The sequence below is a fragment of the Equus quagga genome, chromosome 8, assembly GCF_021613505.1.
Source record: "Equus quagga isolate Etosha38 chromosome 8, UCLA_HA_Equagga_1.0, whole genome shotgun sequence".
Classification (NCBI taxonomy): domain Eukaryota; kingdom Metazoa; phylum Chordata; class Mammalia; order Perissodactyla; family Equidae; genus Equus; species Equus quagga.
In genome coordinates, this window is record NC_060274.1 from 118,452,428 (window position 1) to 118,471,224 (window position 18,797).

The window sequence follows — 18,797 nt, forward strand, 5'->3', positions numbered from 1 at the left end:
TCAGGGTGGTATTTTGAACTTTGGCACATGGTAACTGAGGAATGTTTGCAGTATCAAACAATTCATATTGTTTTTAAACTATAAGTGTATTTCTAGGCCTAACCTGAATTTTGGCCTAAAATCCAGAAACATTCTTTATAACATGTATGGCACATAGTTTGAATTTGTTACTAGAGATGTGGCCTCAACTGAGTAAATATACATGCAGTTCTTTGGAGAAATTAAAAGATTATTTATGGTATGTCTTGAATCTATCCATAGATGAAACACATTTAAAGACACACGATGGAAATGTCCACTACATGCTGTTAAAGCCATTAAATTTAATTTGGAAAGGATATTGGGTATACTAGGATAGCTAAATGAGACAATAGAAGATCCTCAAACGCAGTGCAAAATGTGGTCTTTGGTGGAAAATGAAATTAATTTTGGATTTGAGCTCCACTATTTTGATATAAACTATTGCTTACTATTAATATAAACAAAAGCAATTTTGTAATTTCTCACAGGGATTAAAAATATTTTAAAATTTTAAAAATAATGGTTTTTCGAAATAGAAATAAACTATATGTGAAACCAAAAGTAATATTCCGATACAATATAAGGAAATTAGAGTAAGGAAACGGAAATGTTTTTGTGACTTTAAAGAAAACTCACGTACAAATAATCCCAAATTAATGTCTGTAGAAACCATTTTCCAATCATTATCGCTCAAGATATGATCTTGATTGTAGAGTTTGAACAAATTAAACAAATTTACTATAATTTTTGGTTGTCTTCATTCTAGCATTGGAATGTTTGAAAAAAGAACTTAACAAATATTGTATGAATCTAGATATTACTTTGGGATAGTAACAGTCATGATATATGTGATGATAATTTATCTGATAAAAGCAAAATATCATATTTTCTGCATTAACAATAACTTGTCATGTGATTGTTACAATGTTTGAATGTGACGTGTAAAATTCCAAATATAAGTATTGCTTTAAGAATTTTATTGACACTTCCAACGGAATAGTTACTGCCTCAGTATAGTGACGTTCCTCCAAATTGAAGTTAATAATAAAAAAAAAACCTATCTAAAAACTACAATGAATCAAAAACAGTTTTCAGAAACATTTGGCATTACCATCAATAGAATATAAAGTTATGTGAAAATCTTGATTGTAACAATAGAATTAATGATTTTTCTGAAACAGAAGTCAAGAAAAATGTCTTATGAAATATATGTTATGAATTATGAATGCCTTTATTTTATTACTCATCTAAACATCACTGGCCCATCAATACATGAGCAATAATAATTAATTTGGTTGTCTTTGATATTGTGCCAACTTTTATTCATACATAAAACATAACTTTACACATATTTTAAAATTTTGTCATCTTAAAGCTATTTGTAAGGTGAAGCATAGAACATTTTTATGTAACCGTTTGTCATTTGACTTACAACTTTTAGACATTTAGACATATAGTACGTGGGCCTCTGTTTGTTTGTGTACCCTGGGCTCTTGGTTAGGGGTGAGCCGGCCTTCAGCCTAGGGGTGGCAGTGGCTTTCTGCTATGAACTTCCTGTTGCCTACTTGGCTTCTTGGTTCTTCCACCACCCTTTCATTTTGCACAAATAAACAGATACATGTACATTTTCTTATGTCCCCTTCTTTTTTATAAGAAATATAGAGTTATGGATTGAATAGTATCCCCCCAAAAGATATGTTGAAGTTCTAATCCCCATGACCTCAGAATATGACCTCATTTAGAAACAGTCATTGTAGATGTAATTAGTGAAGATGAGGTCATGCTGGAGTAGAGAGGACCGCTAATCCACCATGACTGGTGTCCTTATAAGAGGAGAGAAAAATGGAGACATAGGGAGGATGATGTGAGAGAAGATGGCCGTATGATGACAGAGGCAGAGATTGGAATGAAGCCTCCAATTCCTCCTTAGGTCCTTATAGCTAAGGAGTGTCAAGGATTGCCAGCAGACACTGGAAGCTACAAGAGGCAAGGAAGGATTCTGTCCTACAGGTTTCAGAGGGAGCATGGTCCTGCCAACACCTTGATTTTGGACTTCCAGCCTCTGGAACTATGCAACAATAAATTTCTGATGTTTTAAGACACCTAGTTTGTGGTACTTTGTCATAGAGGCCCTAGGAAACTACCATGGGTAGCATGCAAAAGATACTCTTTGCCCTTTGTGCAAGTGTTTCCACAGCCTGGATACCTAGAGGTCCATCTGCTGGGTTGTAAGAAACATGTAATTTTCATCTTAACATCTACTCTGAATTGCTCTCCAGAGTCGTGGGCTCAGTTTATGCTCCAACCAGCAGTGCTTGAGCGCATATTCCCTTATGCCCTGGCATAAGCACCTGACATTAACTGGCATGTGAATTTTTTCCCATCCTGATGGGTAAAAAGCAGCATTAAAAAAAAATTGTATTCCTTGATTACTAGTGAGGTTGAGTTTTTTTCATGTGTTAATTTTTCATTTGAATTTCTTATTCTGTAAATTTTCTTTTTATAACCTTTGTGTATTTTTCTGTTGTGTTATTTGTTTTATTCTTACCAGTGTGAAATATTTCTTTATGCAGGAGATGATCTTATTCATTTTAAACCATTCCTAGTTGAGGAAGAGCTTTTAAGTATCAAGAATGTTTGTTGGGTTTAATTGGTTGTCTTTTCAGCTTCTAGTGAGATGATCAAATGATATTTATTTGACCTATTGATATGAGGCACCTGTAATTGTAAGACCATTAAAAAACACAACAGTTAAATATTTATAGGCAAGAGGAATGATGCCAATGTGGGGCTTTACAAAACACGTTTAGAGGGCTGCCTGGTTAGAACAGTGGGTGTGTCTAAGGGAGTGCAATGGTCAGCTTTAGAAAATAGGCTGAAGCCTTTGTGGGGCCTTGTATGGGGGTAAAGAGTTTGAGCTTTACTGTACAGGCAAGATGAAACTACTGCAGAATTTAGATAAAGGATAACTGTAGAGTTTAAGAAGATTAATATGGTGGGGTGGTGGAGAAGGAAAAAAATAAAAGCAAGGAGAGGATTTAGATACCCAGGGGTGAGATGAAAATTGCCTTCTGCTATAATGATCCTAACAAGGAAGAAAAGAAGGAAAGTAGCTAAACAAACCAATATGACTCTCTGATGAGCTGAGATTTAGAGAGAAGGGTACCTATTTCAAGTGTAAATACTAGCATGTCGCAGACTCAGGGGACTGTATCAGGAGGGCTAATGTGGAATATAGCTTTTGGGTTTCAATAATGTCCAAGCTGTGCAAAGTTAATTAGGAAAACAGGAATAAGAATATAGAGAGGGGTCTTTGCTCTGGAGAAAGGATGTAATATTGATAGATGGCAAAGAAAAGCATACCTCATTAACTTTTATTTTGCTTCCAATTGACAACATCAAGCAGAGTGATTTTCAGACTGAAGGTGGGATGTAGGATAGAACAAAGTGATGACTGAAGACAGCTCACAATGGGTGAAGAAATCGTAGGAAAGCATCTATCTGCTCTGGGTGAACTGTACCCTAGGAAACTGAGAGAACTTTTAATGATGTCTCTGAATCTCTGTTGTTGACCTTAGAGAAAGCTTGGAGAATGTGAACATTCCTTTAAAAAGGGGGAGGGGTTGTATGTGAGTAAATGGAATTCCAAATTTAAAAAAGGTGGATTTCACATACTGCAAATCAATAATCTTAATGTCATTTTTTGGCAAGATCCTAGGATAGCATTCAAAAGGGATGACTTATAGGCTCCTAGAAAAGGAAGTGAGGATCATTAGAACTCTACATGGGTCATGTAAAAACATGACTGACCACATTTTCTTCTTCTTTGGTTGACATGACTGTTAGATCAAGGAACACTGTTGGATACAAGAAGCACTAACAATCAGGAGGTATGAGAAACCCAGGAGGAGCAAGCACAAGGAGGAAATGAATATGGGATATTTAGTGCGAAGAGAAGAAGGCTTAGGGAGAACATGGTGGTTGACATCAAGTATGAGAAGGACCATTATATAGAAGAAGAGTAAGGTATCCATGGGCTTCTTGAAGGCATGGGTAGGATTACAGGGGCCTAGGATTAGACTTAGTATAAGGAAAAATTGTCTAATCACTTACACCATCTAATAGTGGAACAGAGTGCTTGCTGAGAGAGTGATTTGCCCATCACTGCAAGTGGGCAAGTAGAAGCTGGTCAGTCACTTTTTGGGAGATGTTCTAGGAAAGATTCATGCATTATTGTGTGGTTGACTCTAAACTCCCTTCTGATTTTTAGATTCTATGATCCTAGGACAGTGCAGGTGCAAATGGGAAGGAATAGGTTGGAAATACATAGACAGTGATGCTGTAGCTAACAGGGTGGAAGGAACTGGAAGAAGACAGAGGGAAGAAATGTAGATCACTCAGTTAAGAAAAGAGTCATGTAGTCATATAGTCCAGAGGAAGAATCCACCATCTTTTTAGCTCCAAAGACCAGGATCATCCCCAAATGGTGTAGGGCTGTGCAAGAAAATTGCACTTCAAAGGAGACCTCACTCAACCTCTTTCATAGGCTTTTTGGGATGTCATCAAGGACAAAAATTTCAAAACAGAATTTTAATGATGTTCAGAAAAGAGGAAGACAGTGTGCCATTTGGATTCCTTCCCCCGGCAGGGCACTAATCACAGGACAGCTGAGGAGGACCATGGGAGGAGGGGCAAGGCACATCCTTGGGAGCAGGCCTAAGGAAGGCCCAGGCCAGGAGAGAGAAAAAGTTAAAAAGCAAGAACAAGAAAGGGATAGAATAATGGAAGATGGAGAAAAGATAAGGACAAAATGAACAGGTACACAATGCCAATGGGTAAGTGCCTGGACTTCCAGAGGTCTCAGGGGCACCTCTTTCAGCTGGTTCTCAGCAGTAGGAGATTTGGGAATCAGGAGACTGAGGCTTCAGTGCTGGCTGTGCCCCAACTTTCTGGGTGACTTTGTAGATGTCATTTTACCTTTCTGCCTCCTTCCTATTGTCAAATGCAGTCATTCTGTTAGCCTGAAAGTGCTCTGGGTTTTCTGGAAGAAAATAGCTCCAGAAATTTAAGACATTGTCTGCGTGTGTGCCAAGTGTTTGCACTTGTTTCCAAATTTTCACGCTTGGGGGAGGGAGAACTGGTAAGAGGAGGGTAGAAAGAAAGGTGAGAAGACATTGTGGCCAAAGTCGCTTGGCTCTGCCTTATGGTCCTAGGGAACCCAGGAGACTGGGATCTGGCAAAGGGCACATGCCTACAGCCCCTCGACCAGTCCGGCACCCCAAGGCCCGCGCGGACATCCTCAGGCTCTGCCGTCCCTTCAGCAAATTCCATTGCAGCGCCCAGGGACGAAAAGTGAGGCACGCCCCTCCCCCCACTAGATGGCACTGAGACGCCTGGTTCGCGGTTTTCAGAATGCAGGAAGGAGGAAAAAAGAATATGGTGGAGGTGCGCTCATTTTGGCTCAAAGGCCCCGTTGTGCAGATCAGGGTGCCGGACGCTCTCTTTTATCCCAGGGCATCTCTTTAACCAGCAGTGCGGGCCCTCGACTTTGGAGTGAGGGTGAAAATGAGGGGTGAACATTAGAGTGAAAACTCAGGGTTTCAGCCTGGGAGGGAGGCTGCCAGCCTTTGTGGCGCTGTCTCACGTGAGCGGGGCCGGGGGTTGGGGGTGGGGCTGCTGGAATGAAGCCGGGCTCGCTTGGGGACCACCCGGTCAAGGTCTGGGGTCCCGCACTACCTCCCAGAGCCCCCTCAGAGCCTAAATCCAGCCGCCACCCAGATAAGGACAAATCCCGTACCGAGGTTTCATTTAACTCCCCCTCCCCTACTCAAATGGCGAGCCCCCCGAGCGTTTTCAAAATATCTGTTAAACACCCCTCGCCCCCCTGCCCCCTATTAAAATTCTCTACCTCTTGTTTTGGAAGGAGCAACCACTTTTCTTCTTTCTTTTCCTGCTGAGGAGGGAGGTGGTGGCCGGTGGAGGTGGGTGTGTGTCGGGGTGTCTGGCGCGGGCGTGGGGCTGGACTGGGGCTGGTGATGATAACCCCGCGGACGCACTCAGTGCGGCGTGGAATCGCCTGTAGCTAGCAAGGTAGCGCCTGTGGCTTTCTGGGGAAAACAAAGATACAATACAGTCCAAGACACCAGCGACCCAAACCGGGGACGCAGAGAACTTCCTCAGCCCCTCTGAAGGCCGCTCCTTAACAAGCAGTTTTTTCTTTAACTGTAGTCGATTAGAGGGAATTTGCCACTACTGAAAAGAGATAAACAGAAGATAGAGGCAACATTCCTAAATTTATAATAATGCATGTAAACATGCTACATACCACATATATGTATACGTGTATAAATATGGATGTGGTTGGGCACATACTTATCTAGACACCATTGACTTGCCTGGTCAAAGAATAGGCTTAGACATTTCATGCCTGGGAAATGGTGCAGTTTATCTTTAAGGATGCTAGGAAAATAAGAGATGAGGCTCACGTTGCACGGATGACATCACTAGCTTTTGGCTGCGCGCTCCGTGTTCTCGTCTGTGGGTTTTAGCCAAGGCTGCAGCGCTCGGCGCCCGAGCGAGCGCGCGCGGCAGCGGCTTCCTCCGGCGCCCGCACCCGGGCGATGCGATTTCCCGAGCCCCCCGGGCTCAGCCTGGGCTCTCGCTCCCCAGCACCTGCCGAGCCCGCGAGGCCCGGGAGCCGCCGCGGCTAGAGGAGGAGGCAGGGAGGGGAAGCCGAGCGACCCAGCCTCCCTCCCCCACCCTCGCCTCGTTCACCTCAGCGACCACTGCTCATCGGGAGCCTGATCGTGGGACACCGAAGCCAGGATAGGATTCTCTTCACTCTGCCGAGTGAACCGGCATCTCGGCTCCTGGGTGGGCTGCGAAGAAAATGGTGCAATCTGAGAGCGGCTGACCCCAGTTGGGCAGAGCAGACGGGGTGCCAGAGTACCAAGGCTCAGGTGGCGGGAGAAGGGGGCGGATTGTTTTGAAGGGCCGGGGCCTCTGTTTTCCTCGGTGCCTGCAGCATTTTCTTTGCACCTGGGCAGCACTTTCCCGGGGATACCCGGGAGCCAGATGGAGTGAGGCGGAAGCGTCGCTGGAGAGGTGGGTCTGGAGGAGGCCAGGTGGACGCTCCAGCAAGAAGACCCAGCTGGGGAGAGCGGCCTGATGCCCCGGGGACTGGCGGCAGGGCAGGCTGTGCGCCGGGATCGTGCGACCTGTCCATGGTATTGAAGGCGCCATGCGCTGAGCTCCGCGCGCCCCGCACCGTGCGCCCTGGCGGGTGCGCCGTTCTCCGCGTAGCCCGCCCTAGCGCCCGCCAGCTGCCGCCCAGTCGCCGCAAACCCTGGGCCAAGGCTTGTCCGATAACGCCGTCCCGGTGACCGCACCGTCGAACCGAGGGGCCGCCTGAATGGCGAGGCCGGAAGCAGACGACCGGGGAGCTCGCGGGGAAACGTCGGCCGAGACCGTGCGCCCACGGGAAGCCCGCCTCTGATCTCAGCGCACTCTCCAGACGGAGCAAGGGATCTGCTGGTGACTAGAGGACGGAGATTTTTAAAAGACCCCCGATCCAGAGAGGAAGAACATTTCTTCGCTTGCAGACCGGAAGGGGGAGAGTCGCTGAGAGGGAGACCCAGGCGAGACTCTGGGCAGCCGGCCCTGGCATCTGGAGGGTTCCTTCTCTGGACGGCCGCACCGCGGGTGTTTCGGTTCAACCTGTGGTCCAGCAGCTCCTCCTGATAGCCGCCACCTCCCACCCCAAGAAAGCCTGAAGAGTGGGTCCCGTCGCCACCCTGCACAAAGAAAGCCCAGCAACCTCACCGCAGCCGAGTGCACTTGGTGTTTAGTTTCCGGCCCGAGGGCAGCGGCGCCCGAAGCCGGGCTGCGTGCCCACACGGCCGGTTGGGAGCAGTTGCTTCCTGCGGGTCAGGGAGGGGGCGGAAGGCGGCCTCGCTTGGCTCGCCGCCGCCTGAGGCTGCACCTGCCCCGGAGGATGCCCAGGAGCTCGCCGGAGCCGCTCCGGATCAGAACTTTTTAGCTACCCGCCCCCATCCCCGCAGTCCCTGGGCCGCGCACCGGCAGGCGGGGGCCGAGGGGGCGCCGCCGCACGGGTCCCCCTGCTGTCCCCCCTCCCCCCTTTGGCTCCGCCGCCCGCTGCTTTGTTCCGGGCGCGCGGAGGGAAGGCGAGGCTGCGGCGGATCATGCCCATGGTGTAGCCGCGAAGCGGAGGCATGGCTGCCGGAAGGTTACTGCTCTACACGGGCCTCTCGCTAGCGCTCTGCGCCCTCGGCATGCTGGCCGTGGCCATCTGCTCGGACCACTGGTACGAGACGGACGCCAGGAAGCACAGGGACAGGTGCAAGGCCTTCAACACCCGCCGGGTTGACCCTGGCTTCATTTACAACAACAACAACAACTTGCCGCTCCGGGCGAGCCGCTCGCGCCTGGACCGCTGGGAGGGCAAACTCCTCCGGGCCCGGAATCGCCGGCAGCTCTTCGCCATGAGCCCGGCTGACGAATGCAGCCGGCAGTACAACTCCACCAACATGGGTCTGTGGAGAAAGTGCCACCGGCAGGGCTTCGACCCGGAGATCGCCGCCCTCATTCGGAAAGGTAAGCGGAGGCGCGAGGCGTGGCGCTGCGGAGAGCCGGGCGCCTCTAGGCCCGGCAGCCCTCTCTCTTCGGTGGCCGGTCTATCAGGTCTACTGGTTCCAAGAGGTCAGGTTATCCAGGCCCAGCTGATACTTGGAGTGGCCGGAACTTGCCCCCCAGTAGCTGATATTGAAGGCTCTCTCTACCTGGCCTCTGGTCTTGCGTTTGCCTGATGGGATTCCCGTGAAACCTCATGGTCCAAGGTTTTTTTCCAGGATAATGCTTCATCGGTCTCTGAAAAGGAAGAAATCTATAACGTTGTGGTTTTAGCAGAGAGAGCCCTTTAAAAGTGATGTGTCGGGGTAGACAGACTGTTAGTTTTAATGTGTTTCAGATGTTGAACCAATTCATCAAGGGAAATGGGAAACATCTCACAGAGAAGGCCTTATTCATGCAGAAACGTTTGCTAAGGGCTATACTGTACCAGGCAGGGTGCAGGCATTGGCCATATAAACATCAGTTAATCACAGCCCCTGCCCTATTGCATCTCAAAGCCTGTTGACCCGTAGCATCATACCACAGTTCTTGATTTCTCCTTTTAAGAAACTGGCTGACAAAAGTGACTTGTGTGCATTGAATATTAGCAGGGCTAGGAAGCAGAAAAAAGTCATTCTTTGGGTAACACTGAAGTGGGCACTTCAGAGAAAAAAAATACTATTTTCAGAAGATTTATATAAAAAATATCCAAAGTATACCAAAACCGAAAACAAACTCTATTTGCTAATGATAAAAATTTATTTGATACTTTAGTATGAACACATACATTTTTAAAAGTCTGCTCATCTGATGCAATTTGTAAATCTTCATGATTTATACTTTGGGGACCATCCTGCTCCATTAATCCACTAAAATATTGTTTGGATGTATATTAATATTGCTCTGAAGAAGAAGACATATTCTGTTCATTGGTAGCTGCATCCTGGACGATATGGTGCAATTTTTGAGTCTTGTTATCCCCCCCGCCCCCCCATGTGTCATTCTCTTCAACTATTAAATGGTGACGGCAAGGTGAAAATGATGTTCTTATCTGCAAAGTCTTTGAGGCCAAGATATAAAACAGTTCTTAATGTCTCAATATTATAATGCAGGTTTGCTGCTGTTTTAAAATATTATTTGTGAGAACTGATGTTTTTGACTTATAAAAATTTTGAAATTGATAAGAAAAAATTGTTAGTTTGAAAAAAAGGTCAATTGTTTAAGAATGACCAGCAGTGGGTATGGTCTAGGTAGCCATTCAGATTTAGGTGAGGTAGGTCCAGAAAGAGGATCCATCTTAATGTTTGTTTTGCAGCTTCTGTAGAATGACTAGGGATTTTGGCTGATTTTGTTGTAAGGGTGTTAATATTACAAACATCACATTTGCTTCACGGTTAGCCTCTTTATTAGAGCACAGTGACCCGTTGGAGCTTTACAACTTTGTAAAGATCGATAGGATATTAGAGAATTCCAGAAGAGAGCAACTTCAGTTTGGATTTAGAAGTAGGAAAACAAGAGGAAGCAGAATAGTTTTTGGCCACGGGTGACTTTATAACAGTTTTCAGATTCTCAGATTCATAAAGCGTTATTTTATCTGTCGTTTTCTGCTTCCATTAAAATTGGAATGGTAGGAAGTTAGTCAAAACGTGAGGAAGAATTCATGTTAATAATGACTGATAAACACTGGTACGACTTGCTGAAGGACATTCTTGGATTTCCTTCCGTGAACATCTCCTGGAACAAGACAGCTCTCCTGTCTGGTATTGGTTAACCCCACTTAGAAGGAGGGGGATGGAATTCATGGCTTCTGGTGGTTCCATTGAGAGCTTTGATTCCTCGTTGCTCTGCTTGGCAATCCGGAGAGAAAGGTTGACTTGGTCTGTGCACCAGAGGATTGGTTACCATAGTGACATGTTCTTCCGGTGAAGCTGGAAACGCAGTGACAGGGCAAGGGATAGGGGAAGAATGTACAACATTTTGACTTTGTATCGACTGATTTTTAATTGCAGCAACAGAAAATGGACACGCACAGCAGGGGGATTGAATACACTGATACCTAGAGTTGGCAGGATATTGTATTTCACTTCAACTAATGGAAATGCTGTTCCCCATCACCCAAAATACAGCAATCACTGTCAGCTGCAAGTACCCACTTACCACAGCCGTTTTTGTCCATTTGACGTTCTTGTTAGGTATTATTGAGATAGATGGCATGCCAGCCTTACAAATTTTGAGCGACTTAAGGTCACTATCTTCATTTTTAACCTCAGAACATAGTCGTTGAAAGCCAGGTCTTCCTTTTCCAAGCTGCAACAGACACATTTTGCAAATAAGTGCATCTTAGCTTAGTAGAATTCACAAGCAATTCCAATAATGTATAGTGTGTAATTTCTAGACTTAATCAATGTTCTTCCTAGATGGGCAGATTTTAGAAGGAAGTTAAAAAAAGAAATTGATATCCCTATATTTAAATTTAGGGCATCCTAGGGAAAGATATTTATCCCACAGTGTTCATTAGCCGCCTAAAAACTTCTCTTAGGCCTTTGTCTTTTTTGGAAACATCTTAGATTAAAATTCTGGGAGATACATGTTGGGCAATGGGAAGGGAAACCAGAGAAAAGACTGTTTAAAATCTGTCAATACTGTGGGAAAATTAGAGATTTATCTAAATGATCATCCAGCTCCCAAGAACTCCATCATTTGTGGAATCAATGTTCATTACATCAGAAAGTGCTGTTTGTGCATTTTAGAATATAACAAACCAGTTAATTAATAAGAAAACAAAAGTCAAATCTATATCTGATTTGAAGATAAAGTCCTTTAGATTCATGTTCTTTCTGAAATCCATTCCTTCAATGCCCTGCTGCCATGACTGTACCCACAAATATGCATTTCTGGTCATTGCGTATTTATTCGTTTGTCATATTGAACTGTAAGTTCTTGCAGGAAAGATAATCATTTGTAAAACACATCCACCAGATGCTTGGTATTTGGGAAATATCTCATATAAATTAGGTTCACAGAAATGTATCCGTCAAGAGCTTATTCTAATTGTAGCAACACTTGTGTGTGAACCCAAATAAATGATTAGGCTGAAAATTGTGATTAAAAAAAGGATAAACCAATGTGGCTCTCAGGGCAGGTTAGTGTTGCAGCAGATGCTACGTAATTAAGCAAGGAAGATTTCTTGAGCAAAAGCTTTGCTAAGGAATAAGGGAAACAATACTTTTTTGGATATGTCACTGAACAGACACGTCACCCACAATCATTACTTTTCACAATAGATAAGATTTTAATTATTTCCTTCTAGGAGGTAGGATTGGGTAGAGGGTGTAGCAAGGGTCGGTTACCCTTGAATTCCCATATGACTGTGTCCATGATCAGGTCCTCTTGTCTTCTTGGTTTTCAACTTCATCCATGTCTCCCTAGTAAGACACTGGAAGCACTCGGGACAGATCAATGAGAGGATCAGTTTCTGAAATCCAAGAGACTTCCAGACTATTAGGAGGAGCAGCTACAGGTAGGATATTGTCCCAGGGAGCATTGCTATTCTTTGGTTTGTACTGAGATGTTATATTGATATGGCTTGAAATAAGTAGACTTTCAACTGAGACTCTAAAAACGTTTTTATTATTTGAAAATAGGCCTTTTAATAGAATTTGACCTTTATAGTTTCCATAATTATGCATGGGTTGTCAGTAGTCTGAAGTTTATTTTAATAAAACATTGCACACAATCACAAATTAATAACGTACTCAGCAAATATTTATTGTGCATGTGTTATGTGATGGGCACACATCACTAGAATGAAGGGATGAGTAAGACCTGGTCTTTAAAATTTCCATAGTCTGTCAGCATCACTGAGAATAAAAGACAGTTACAGGATGATGAGAGCAACACAAACAGAGGCAGAGAAACCCAGAGGAGGCAGTGATGGATTGTGTTAATGAGGTGGCATGAGGTAAGGCAAGAGGGGTTAGGGAAAGTTGCCCTGAGGAAATGGAATCTGAACAAGATTTTCATGCAGTTTGCAAGTGGCTGGGGATGAAGGGCATTTCTGGCAAAGAGGCCAGCATATGCATAGCCGTGGAGGTGTGAAACACCAGTTCTGCCTTGTGAGAGTTGATTTCTGGGGTGAGGGAAAGGAGCAGACCAGGAGCTGGAGAACAGGCGAGGGCCCAGTCAAAGAGTCTGTATACTCAAATCCCCAGTAGCTATGCTACCCAATAGGGTAGCCACTGGCCATGTATGGCTATTGAAATTTAAAGTAACCAAAATTAAATAAAATTAAAAATTTATTTCCTTAGTCACATTGGCTACATTACAAATACTCAATAGCCATATGTGGCTAGTGGCTGTCATATTGGACAGTGCAGATTAGAGAACATTCGTGTCATCACAGACAGTTCTATTGGACAGCACTACGTGGAGCCTATAGCCTCTCAAAAGAACCAGCACATACTTTGTTTCAGATGATGGTAATTAAACATGATAACTTGGGCTTAAATTTAAGCATATTATTTTGTACTTGAAGAAAGCTTGCTGCTTGAATGTTTTGGAAAGAAGGTTTTAGTTCGTGATCAATTATGCTAAATCTGTATTTTATTAATTTTCCATCTTTGACTCACAGAATTCTCACACGCTTCTCTTCTCACCTTTCCCTCTCCTGATTCCATTAAAAATAACTTGCAAAGTTGACTGAATGGGAAAGATGAATAATAATTGCCAGATACTCTTCTAAGAGTTTTACATATATTAGCTAATTTATTCTTCATAATGATGCTCTGAGGTGGGTATTTTATATTATTTTTTTATCCCTATTCTACCATTGAGGAAACTGAAGTGCATAAAGGTGAATTAACTTGCCAAGTCTCCTGATAAGGAAACGAAGGTGCCAGGATTTGAATTCTGGCTCCAGGTTCGGGGACTCACTCAGTGCGCTGCACTCTGCTGTCTCCACAGAGTCTGTGGGGGCAGGGGCGGGTGGACAGGAGGCTGGTGCACCGATGCTCCAAATTGAAAAAGAAATAGGAAGCGATTTTAGATTCTCACCAGGTGAGACCTGCTCTAGGATTTCAGCTCCTCGAGGAAGATGGTTAGAAGGCAGCTCACACACCTTTCTCTGAGACCCGCTGACAGACGCTCATGCACATTTTGTGATATGATTTTCGAGTATTTATTTTGTTCACTATGGTAGATGCTGAGCTTATAGACATGAAGGACATATTCATTCCACAAATATTTACTAAGGGCCTAGGGGCTGGGCATCCCGGAGAAGCTTACATTCCGGGAGGGAGAGACAGACAATAAATACATACACATGGAATAAAAATAGTATCTAATGAACTAATCAATGTGTAATACAATGAGAGGTAGTGAATGCCATGAAGTGTCTTAGCCTTTAGAAAGCACAAAGGGGAAGTCGGACAAGCAAGCCAAAATTAAACAGTTTCGTTAGTTTTGGTTTGATAATAGAGGGAGGCTTTCCCTGCTCACAGGAGACACAGGAAACATCCACGGTCTTTCTATACGGCATGCGTGCCCATGCACACACATTCTATGGATGCCCGTATGTACAGGTAACCGCACTCGAAGTCACACGCCTCCCCCCCAGTCGTGCTGAAATACAGCTAACCGGTGAGAGCTGACGCTTCTGGAAGGAGCCCCTGAATCTGTCTCTGTGGACAGATGCATGGGGGAGAAGAGGGGTGGGGTAAAGAGATATGTTTTGAGCCCCATGCTGTGTGCTGAGCCCTCTGCTAGGTGTTGGGGAGAACAAAGAGGCACAATGTGGCTCTTGTCCTGAGGGAGCTTACGTGTAGCTCAGGGTTTCCCAAGTTACTTGTCATGTGTGGTCGGATCAGACTCTTCCTCAGGAGGTTGTGTCTCCCTCAACTGGATCAGGAATCAGCAGGTCGGGGAACTCAGGGGTGAGTTCTTTTTATTGAGTCAACAAAGTCAAAGCGTTATCTCTGTTCCAGAAGGTCAGTTTATTTATTCCTTTACTGTAGGGTCGGTAAGGATCAATTAGAGGATCGATTGTGTATATTCCACTTTGGATTGTCAGTTAAAAGTATTTTCTCCCTCTCTGCTATTAGTAGGTAATCTTAGGTCTTCAGGCGGAAACCTAAATGACCCTTCACATGCATGCACGTGCGTAGACATCTAGGTATGAGATAGCAGAGTCACAAATGTTTGTTCAGACACAGATACTTTCATAATGACTTACCCCAAGCAATGCACAGAGAGGGGAGGGAGTGCATGACTTGGTGGGTGAGTAGACAGAAAATTTATTCTAACATCTTGATTGGACGTCTGCTGTTTTTGAGAGAATGCATACATTTTTTTAAAGAACTTTGTTTTGTCATTTGTAAAAGAATGGATTTGGATTATATAAACTTCAAGCTCTTCCACACTCTTAACATTTGATAAGAAAATTAAATTTCTGTGATAGAGAGTAAATAATGGGCAAATGGTTGAGAGAGGGTCAAAAGAGAGGGGAGGAGAAGCAGAGGAAGGAAGGAGAGGGAAAGAGAGCAAAGTGGAAGCAGAGAAAGGAGAGACATTTCTAAAGGGGTCATCTGTGGGCACTAGTTTGTTAAAGGAAGAGGTGGGAAAGAGAGCAGCTAATTTCACACCAATATACAATCAAGTAATAAAGATCCACGTTTTCTCTTTCTAATAATTTGAAACGCCATGTTTCAGACTGGGGTTAAAACTTGAAAAACTTAATGGAGAACAGTGGTGATGGTTGCACAACAATGTGGCTGTCCTTAATGCCACCGAACCGTACACTTAAGAATGGCTAAGATGATAAACTTTATGTTATGTATGTTTTACCAGAATTAAAATAAATAAATTAATTAATGAAAGAAATGTTGAAAACTTAATAGAGAAAGGAAGTGGATCGCTGGTCAGTGTGTAGAGTACTTCATGGCTGAGGATCCTCATTCATTCAACAACTTGTTGAGCGGCTACTACGAGCCAGGCCCCAGCCCAGGAATGCTTGGGATACAGAAGTTAATAAAACAGACAAATTCCTGCCCTCATGGGGCTTACATTTCAACACTTTTGAGCATTATATAATTTTTTTTGTTTTTTTTAAACAAAACTTTTAAAAAGCACTAATATATAAAACAAGTAAAAGTAATGAATACATTCCATGGGTTATTTAAAAATCATTGTATGATGAAGAACACTTCACTGTGTTCATTCTACAAATGTCTTTTTTTTTTTTTAAAGATTTTATTTTTTTCTTTTTTCTCCCCAAAGCCCCCCGGTACATAGTTGTATATTCTTCGTTGTGAGTCCTTCTAGTTGTGGCATGTGGGATGCTGCCTCAGCGTGGCCCGATGAGCAGTGCCATGTCCGCGCCCAGGATTCGAACCAACGAAACACTGGGTCGCCTGCAGTGGAGTGCGCGAACTTAACCACTCGGCCACGGGGCCAGCCCTCTACAAATGTCTTTTGAGCACCAACTATGTCAGGGACATTCCTTGGGATGGGGGATCCTGAGTGTAATCCATAGTTCCTGTCCTCAAGGAGCGAAGAAAGGAGGAAGTAAACGAGGAATAACAAATACAAGCCCCAAGGTTGGTTCTACAGGAGAATTCTGAGCTGGGGGCCTGAGAGATTCTTGAGTTTTGGAGCAGCCAGGGGCAGCTTTGCAGAAAAGGGGATGTTCTTAGCGAGGCTGTCTGTGGATTGATAAAGTGAAGTCTTACCTCATTTAAAAATTACTAATTAACTTTGACGAGGTGACACTTGTCTGGTCTGCCTTCTACCCACTGTTGTCTCCCAGACTCCCAGTCTTCTCCCAACAGGCAGCCACTATTCCCAGATTTTTATAAATCATATCAGAGATATTCTATTTAAGCAATATTTAAACATCGCAGCAAGTATAAATATGTCAGGCAATGAACAGATGATTCCAGGATGAAAAAAGTTAATTTTTTGCTAAATTTGTGTACACAGAGATAGAGCTGAAAGGCCCATTCCAGGAGTTACTAGGAATCTTTTACAGGTGATTTTGTTCTGAGTGGAAGCTGCTGTTGGTGTTCAAAGAGGTTTGATAAATGTGCTGCTTTTATGGGAGGCTGCAGTATCTGGATTATTTCAATTGATTTTTTTTTTGGCGTCCAAGTATTTTGCCAAGAAGAGGCAATTTACTTTATATTAGGTCATCTTCATAAATTTGTATCATTTCCTGCTTTTTAAAATGCCCTAGTGTTCCCTATACTGGACCTCACTCTGGTGGATACTTAATTTACTCTAGAGCATCTCTCATTCAGTTTTGGCCTGAATTTCTCTTCATCTTTATAACAGCAATTCTGCTTAGGCAAATATAACTTCTATTCCCCAACGCCCTGGAGCAGTTCACAGGCCTGGATGGGACAGGGGTGTTTTTACCTTAAAGAAGTTCTGTGCTCACATGCTGCTGTGTGTCAACTGACACAGCTCTGGAGCACAGCTGGATACTATCTCATGAGGCTGAGGATGTGTACCTTGCAGCCTGGCACTTCTACTCCTGGGTAGCTACTCCTGAGTCCAGGAAGCACATCCAAGAATGTCCATGGCACCACTGTTTGTAACAGCAAACTAAATAAATAAAGAAGAAGGAAAAACTTAGGTGTCCATTGATAGGAAAATGGAAAATGAGGTATAGTATATTCACACGATGGAAACTATTGCAATATATTTAAAATAAATACACTAGATCTACATGTTTCCAAGTGGATAAACATGAAATCTGAGTGAGAAAAGCAGAGTGGGCAGAATGAAATGTAGAGTATGATGCCATTTATAGGAAGCTCAAAAACAGATAAAATAACATTAGATATTGCTTATGGAAACATCTGCATTGTATTTACAAAAATATGCCTGGGACTGATAAACACAAAATGAAGGATGGTGTTCACCTGTCTCAAGACAGGGAAAGAAATGGAATTGGGAAGGTGCTTTAAAAGCCTCTGTGATATTTTATTTCTTAAAAAACAAACAAGATCTGAAGCAGATTGGGACACACATGCATGCCCACTCAAGCTATTTGGAAGGCTGTTACCCTTCTGACAAGAAAGTTAAAATTCACACTATACTGTTCAGTGTAGAGGAGGCAGCTTCTTTAAGGAAAATTCTTGGAAAACTTTGTCTTTGAGGTAATCTGTGACTGACTTTTTAAGTAGTAGCAAGAGGAAGGGAAAAGGAAATTTTGGGAAGAAGAAAATTAGGGAAATCTTAGCCAACGCTTTTCACTGAAGGTGGTTCATGGGGAAGGGTTTAGAAAGAATAAAATTATGTCTTATTCCTCTCTGTGGTGTAAGAAGAGGAAATCAGAGCTTTAAAATGATTTATTTCTGAGAGAGAGACTAACTTACAAGCTTGTGGAGAAAACCCAAGAGTGCCAAGGGCCAGGAAGTTAAACTAATGCCATCCCTTCAATGAACTTGATCAGACATTGAACTTGAAATAGATAAAGCACAGAGGCAGAGAGAGTGTGGGACAAACCAGAGACTGAGCACAAACGTCTGGGAGGGCATTTCAACCCCAAGGGAAGAACTCAGTGTGAACCAGGAAAGGAAAAGCTAAGAATTAATAAGAAGAAATCAGAATGGTACTTTACTTCTTCAGCAGTTTTCATAGCACTTTTGAAACTGAATGGAGAATGTTACTCAGTAAAACTTTAAGTAGTTTTATTGTAGATGAATAAGGTATAGAATCTTTATTCTTAAAATTATGAGAGTGACTTCAGCCAAGACGCCCTCTGTTATGATAATGATATGTTCCACAGTATTTATACAAACTATAGCTGGAACAGGAAAGTCCCATCAGAATTATTGCAAAGGATTCATTTTCACCTGATAATGCTTTAAAAAATCAAAGCTGGGCCTGAAGTTACTAGGGATCATGAAAGTCCTAAAGGATTTCAGGGGGGTGTTGAAGCAGAATAACTTCCATGCTCACGTTTCAGTAACCACAGGGCTGAAGAGATGCCCAGATGCAACCCTGGGCAGTCCTGCGTCGAAAGGTCCCCAGGGGACGAGCTGCTTTATTCATTGCAATCTGCAGGCAGGTGGATGCATGTGCTTCTGGCACTTTCTTAGGTGAATGACCTTCCACTCTGGGAAGGGCTGGCCTCTGTCTCTCCAGCC

General features: G+C 43.6%; 1 protein-coding gene across 1 annotated transcript in view; it reads left to right on the forward strand.

Annotated features, from left to right (window-relative positions):
• Positions 1-7,802: 7,802 nt before the first annotated feature.
• TMEM178B (transmembrane protein 178B) overlaps positions 7,803-18,797 on the forward strand; it is a 337,545-nt gene continuing 326,550 nt past the window's right edge. Inside the window, exon 1 of the mRNA XM_046669014.1 lies at positions 7,803-8,634. Coding sequence (XP_046524970.1) covers positions 8,253-8,634 — 382 coding nt within the window. The 5' untranslated portion in view covers positions 7,803-8,252. The remainder of the gene's footprint in view (positions 8,635-18,797) is intronic.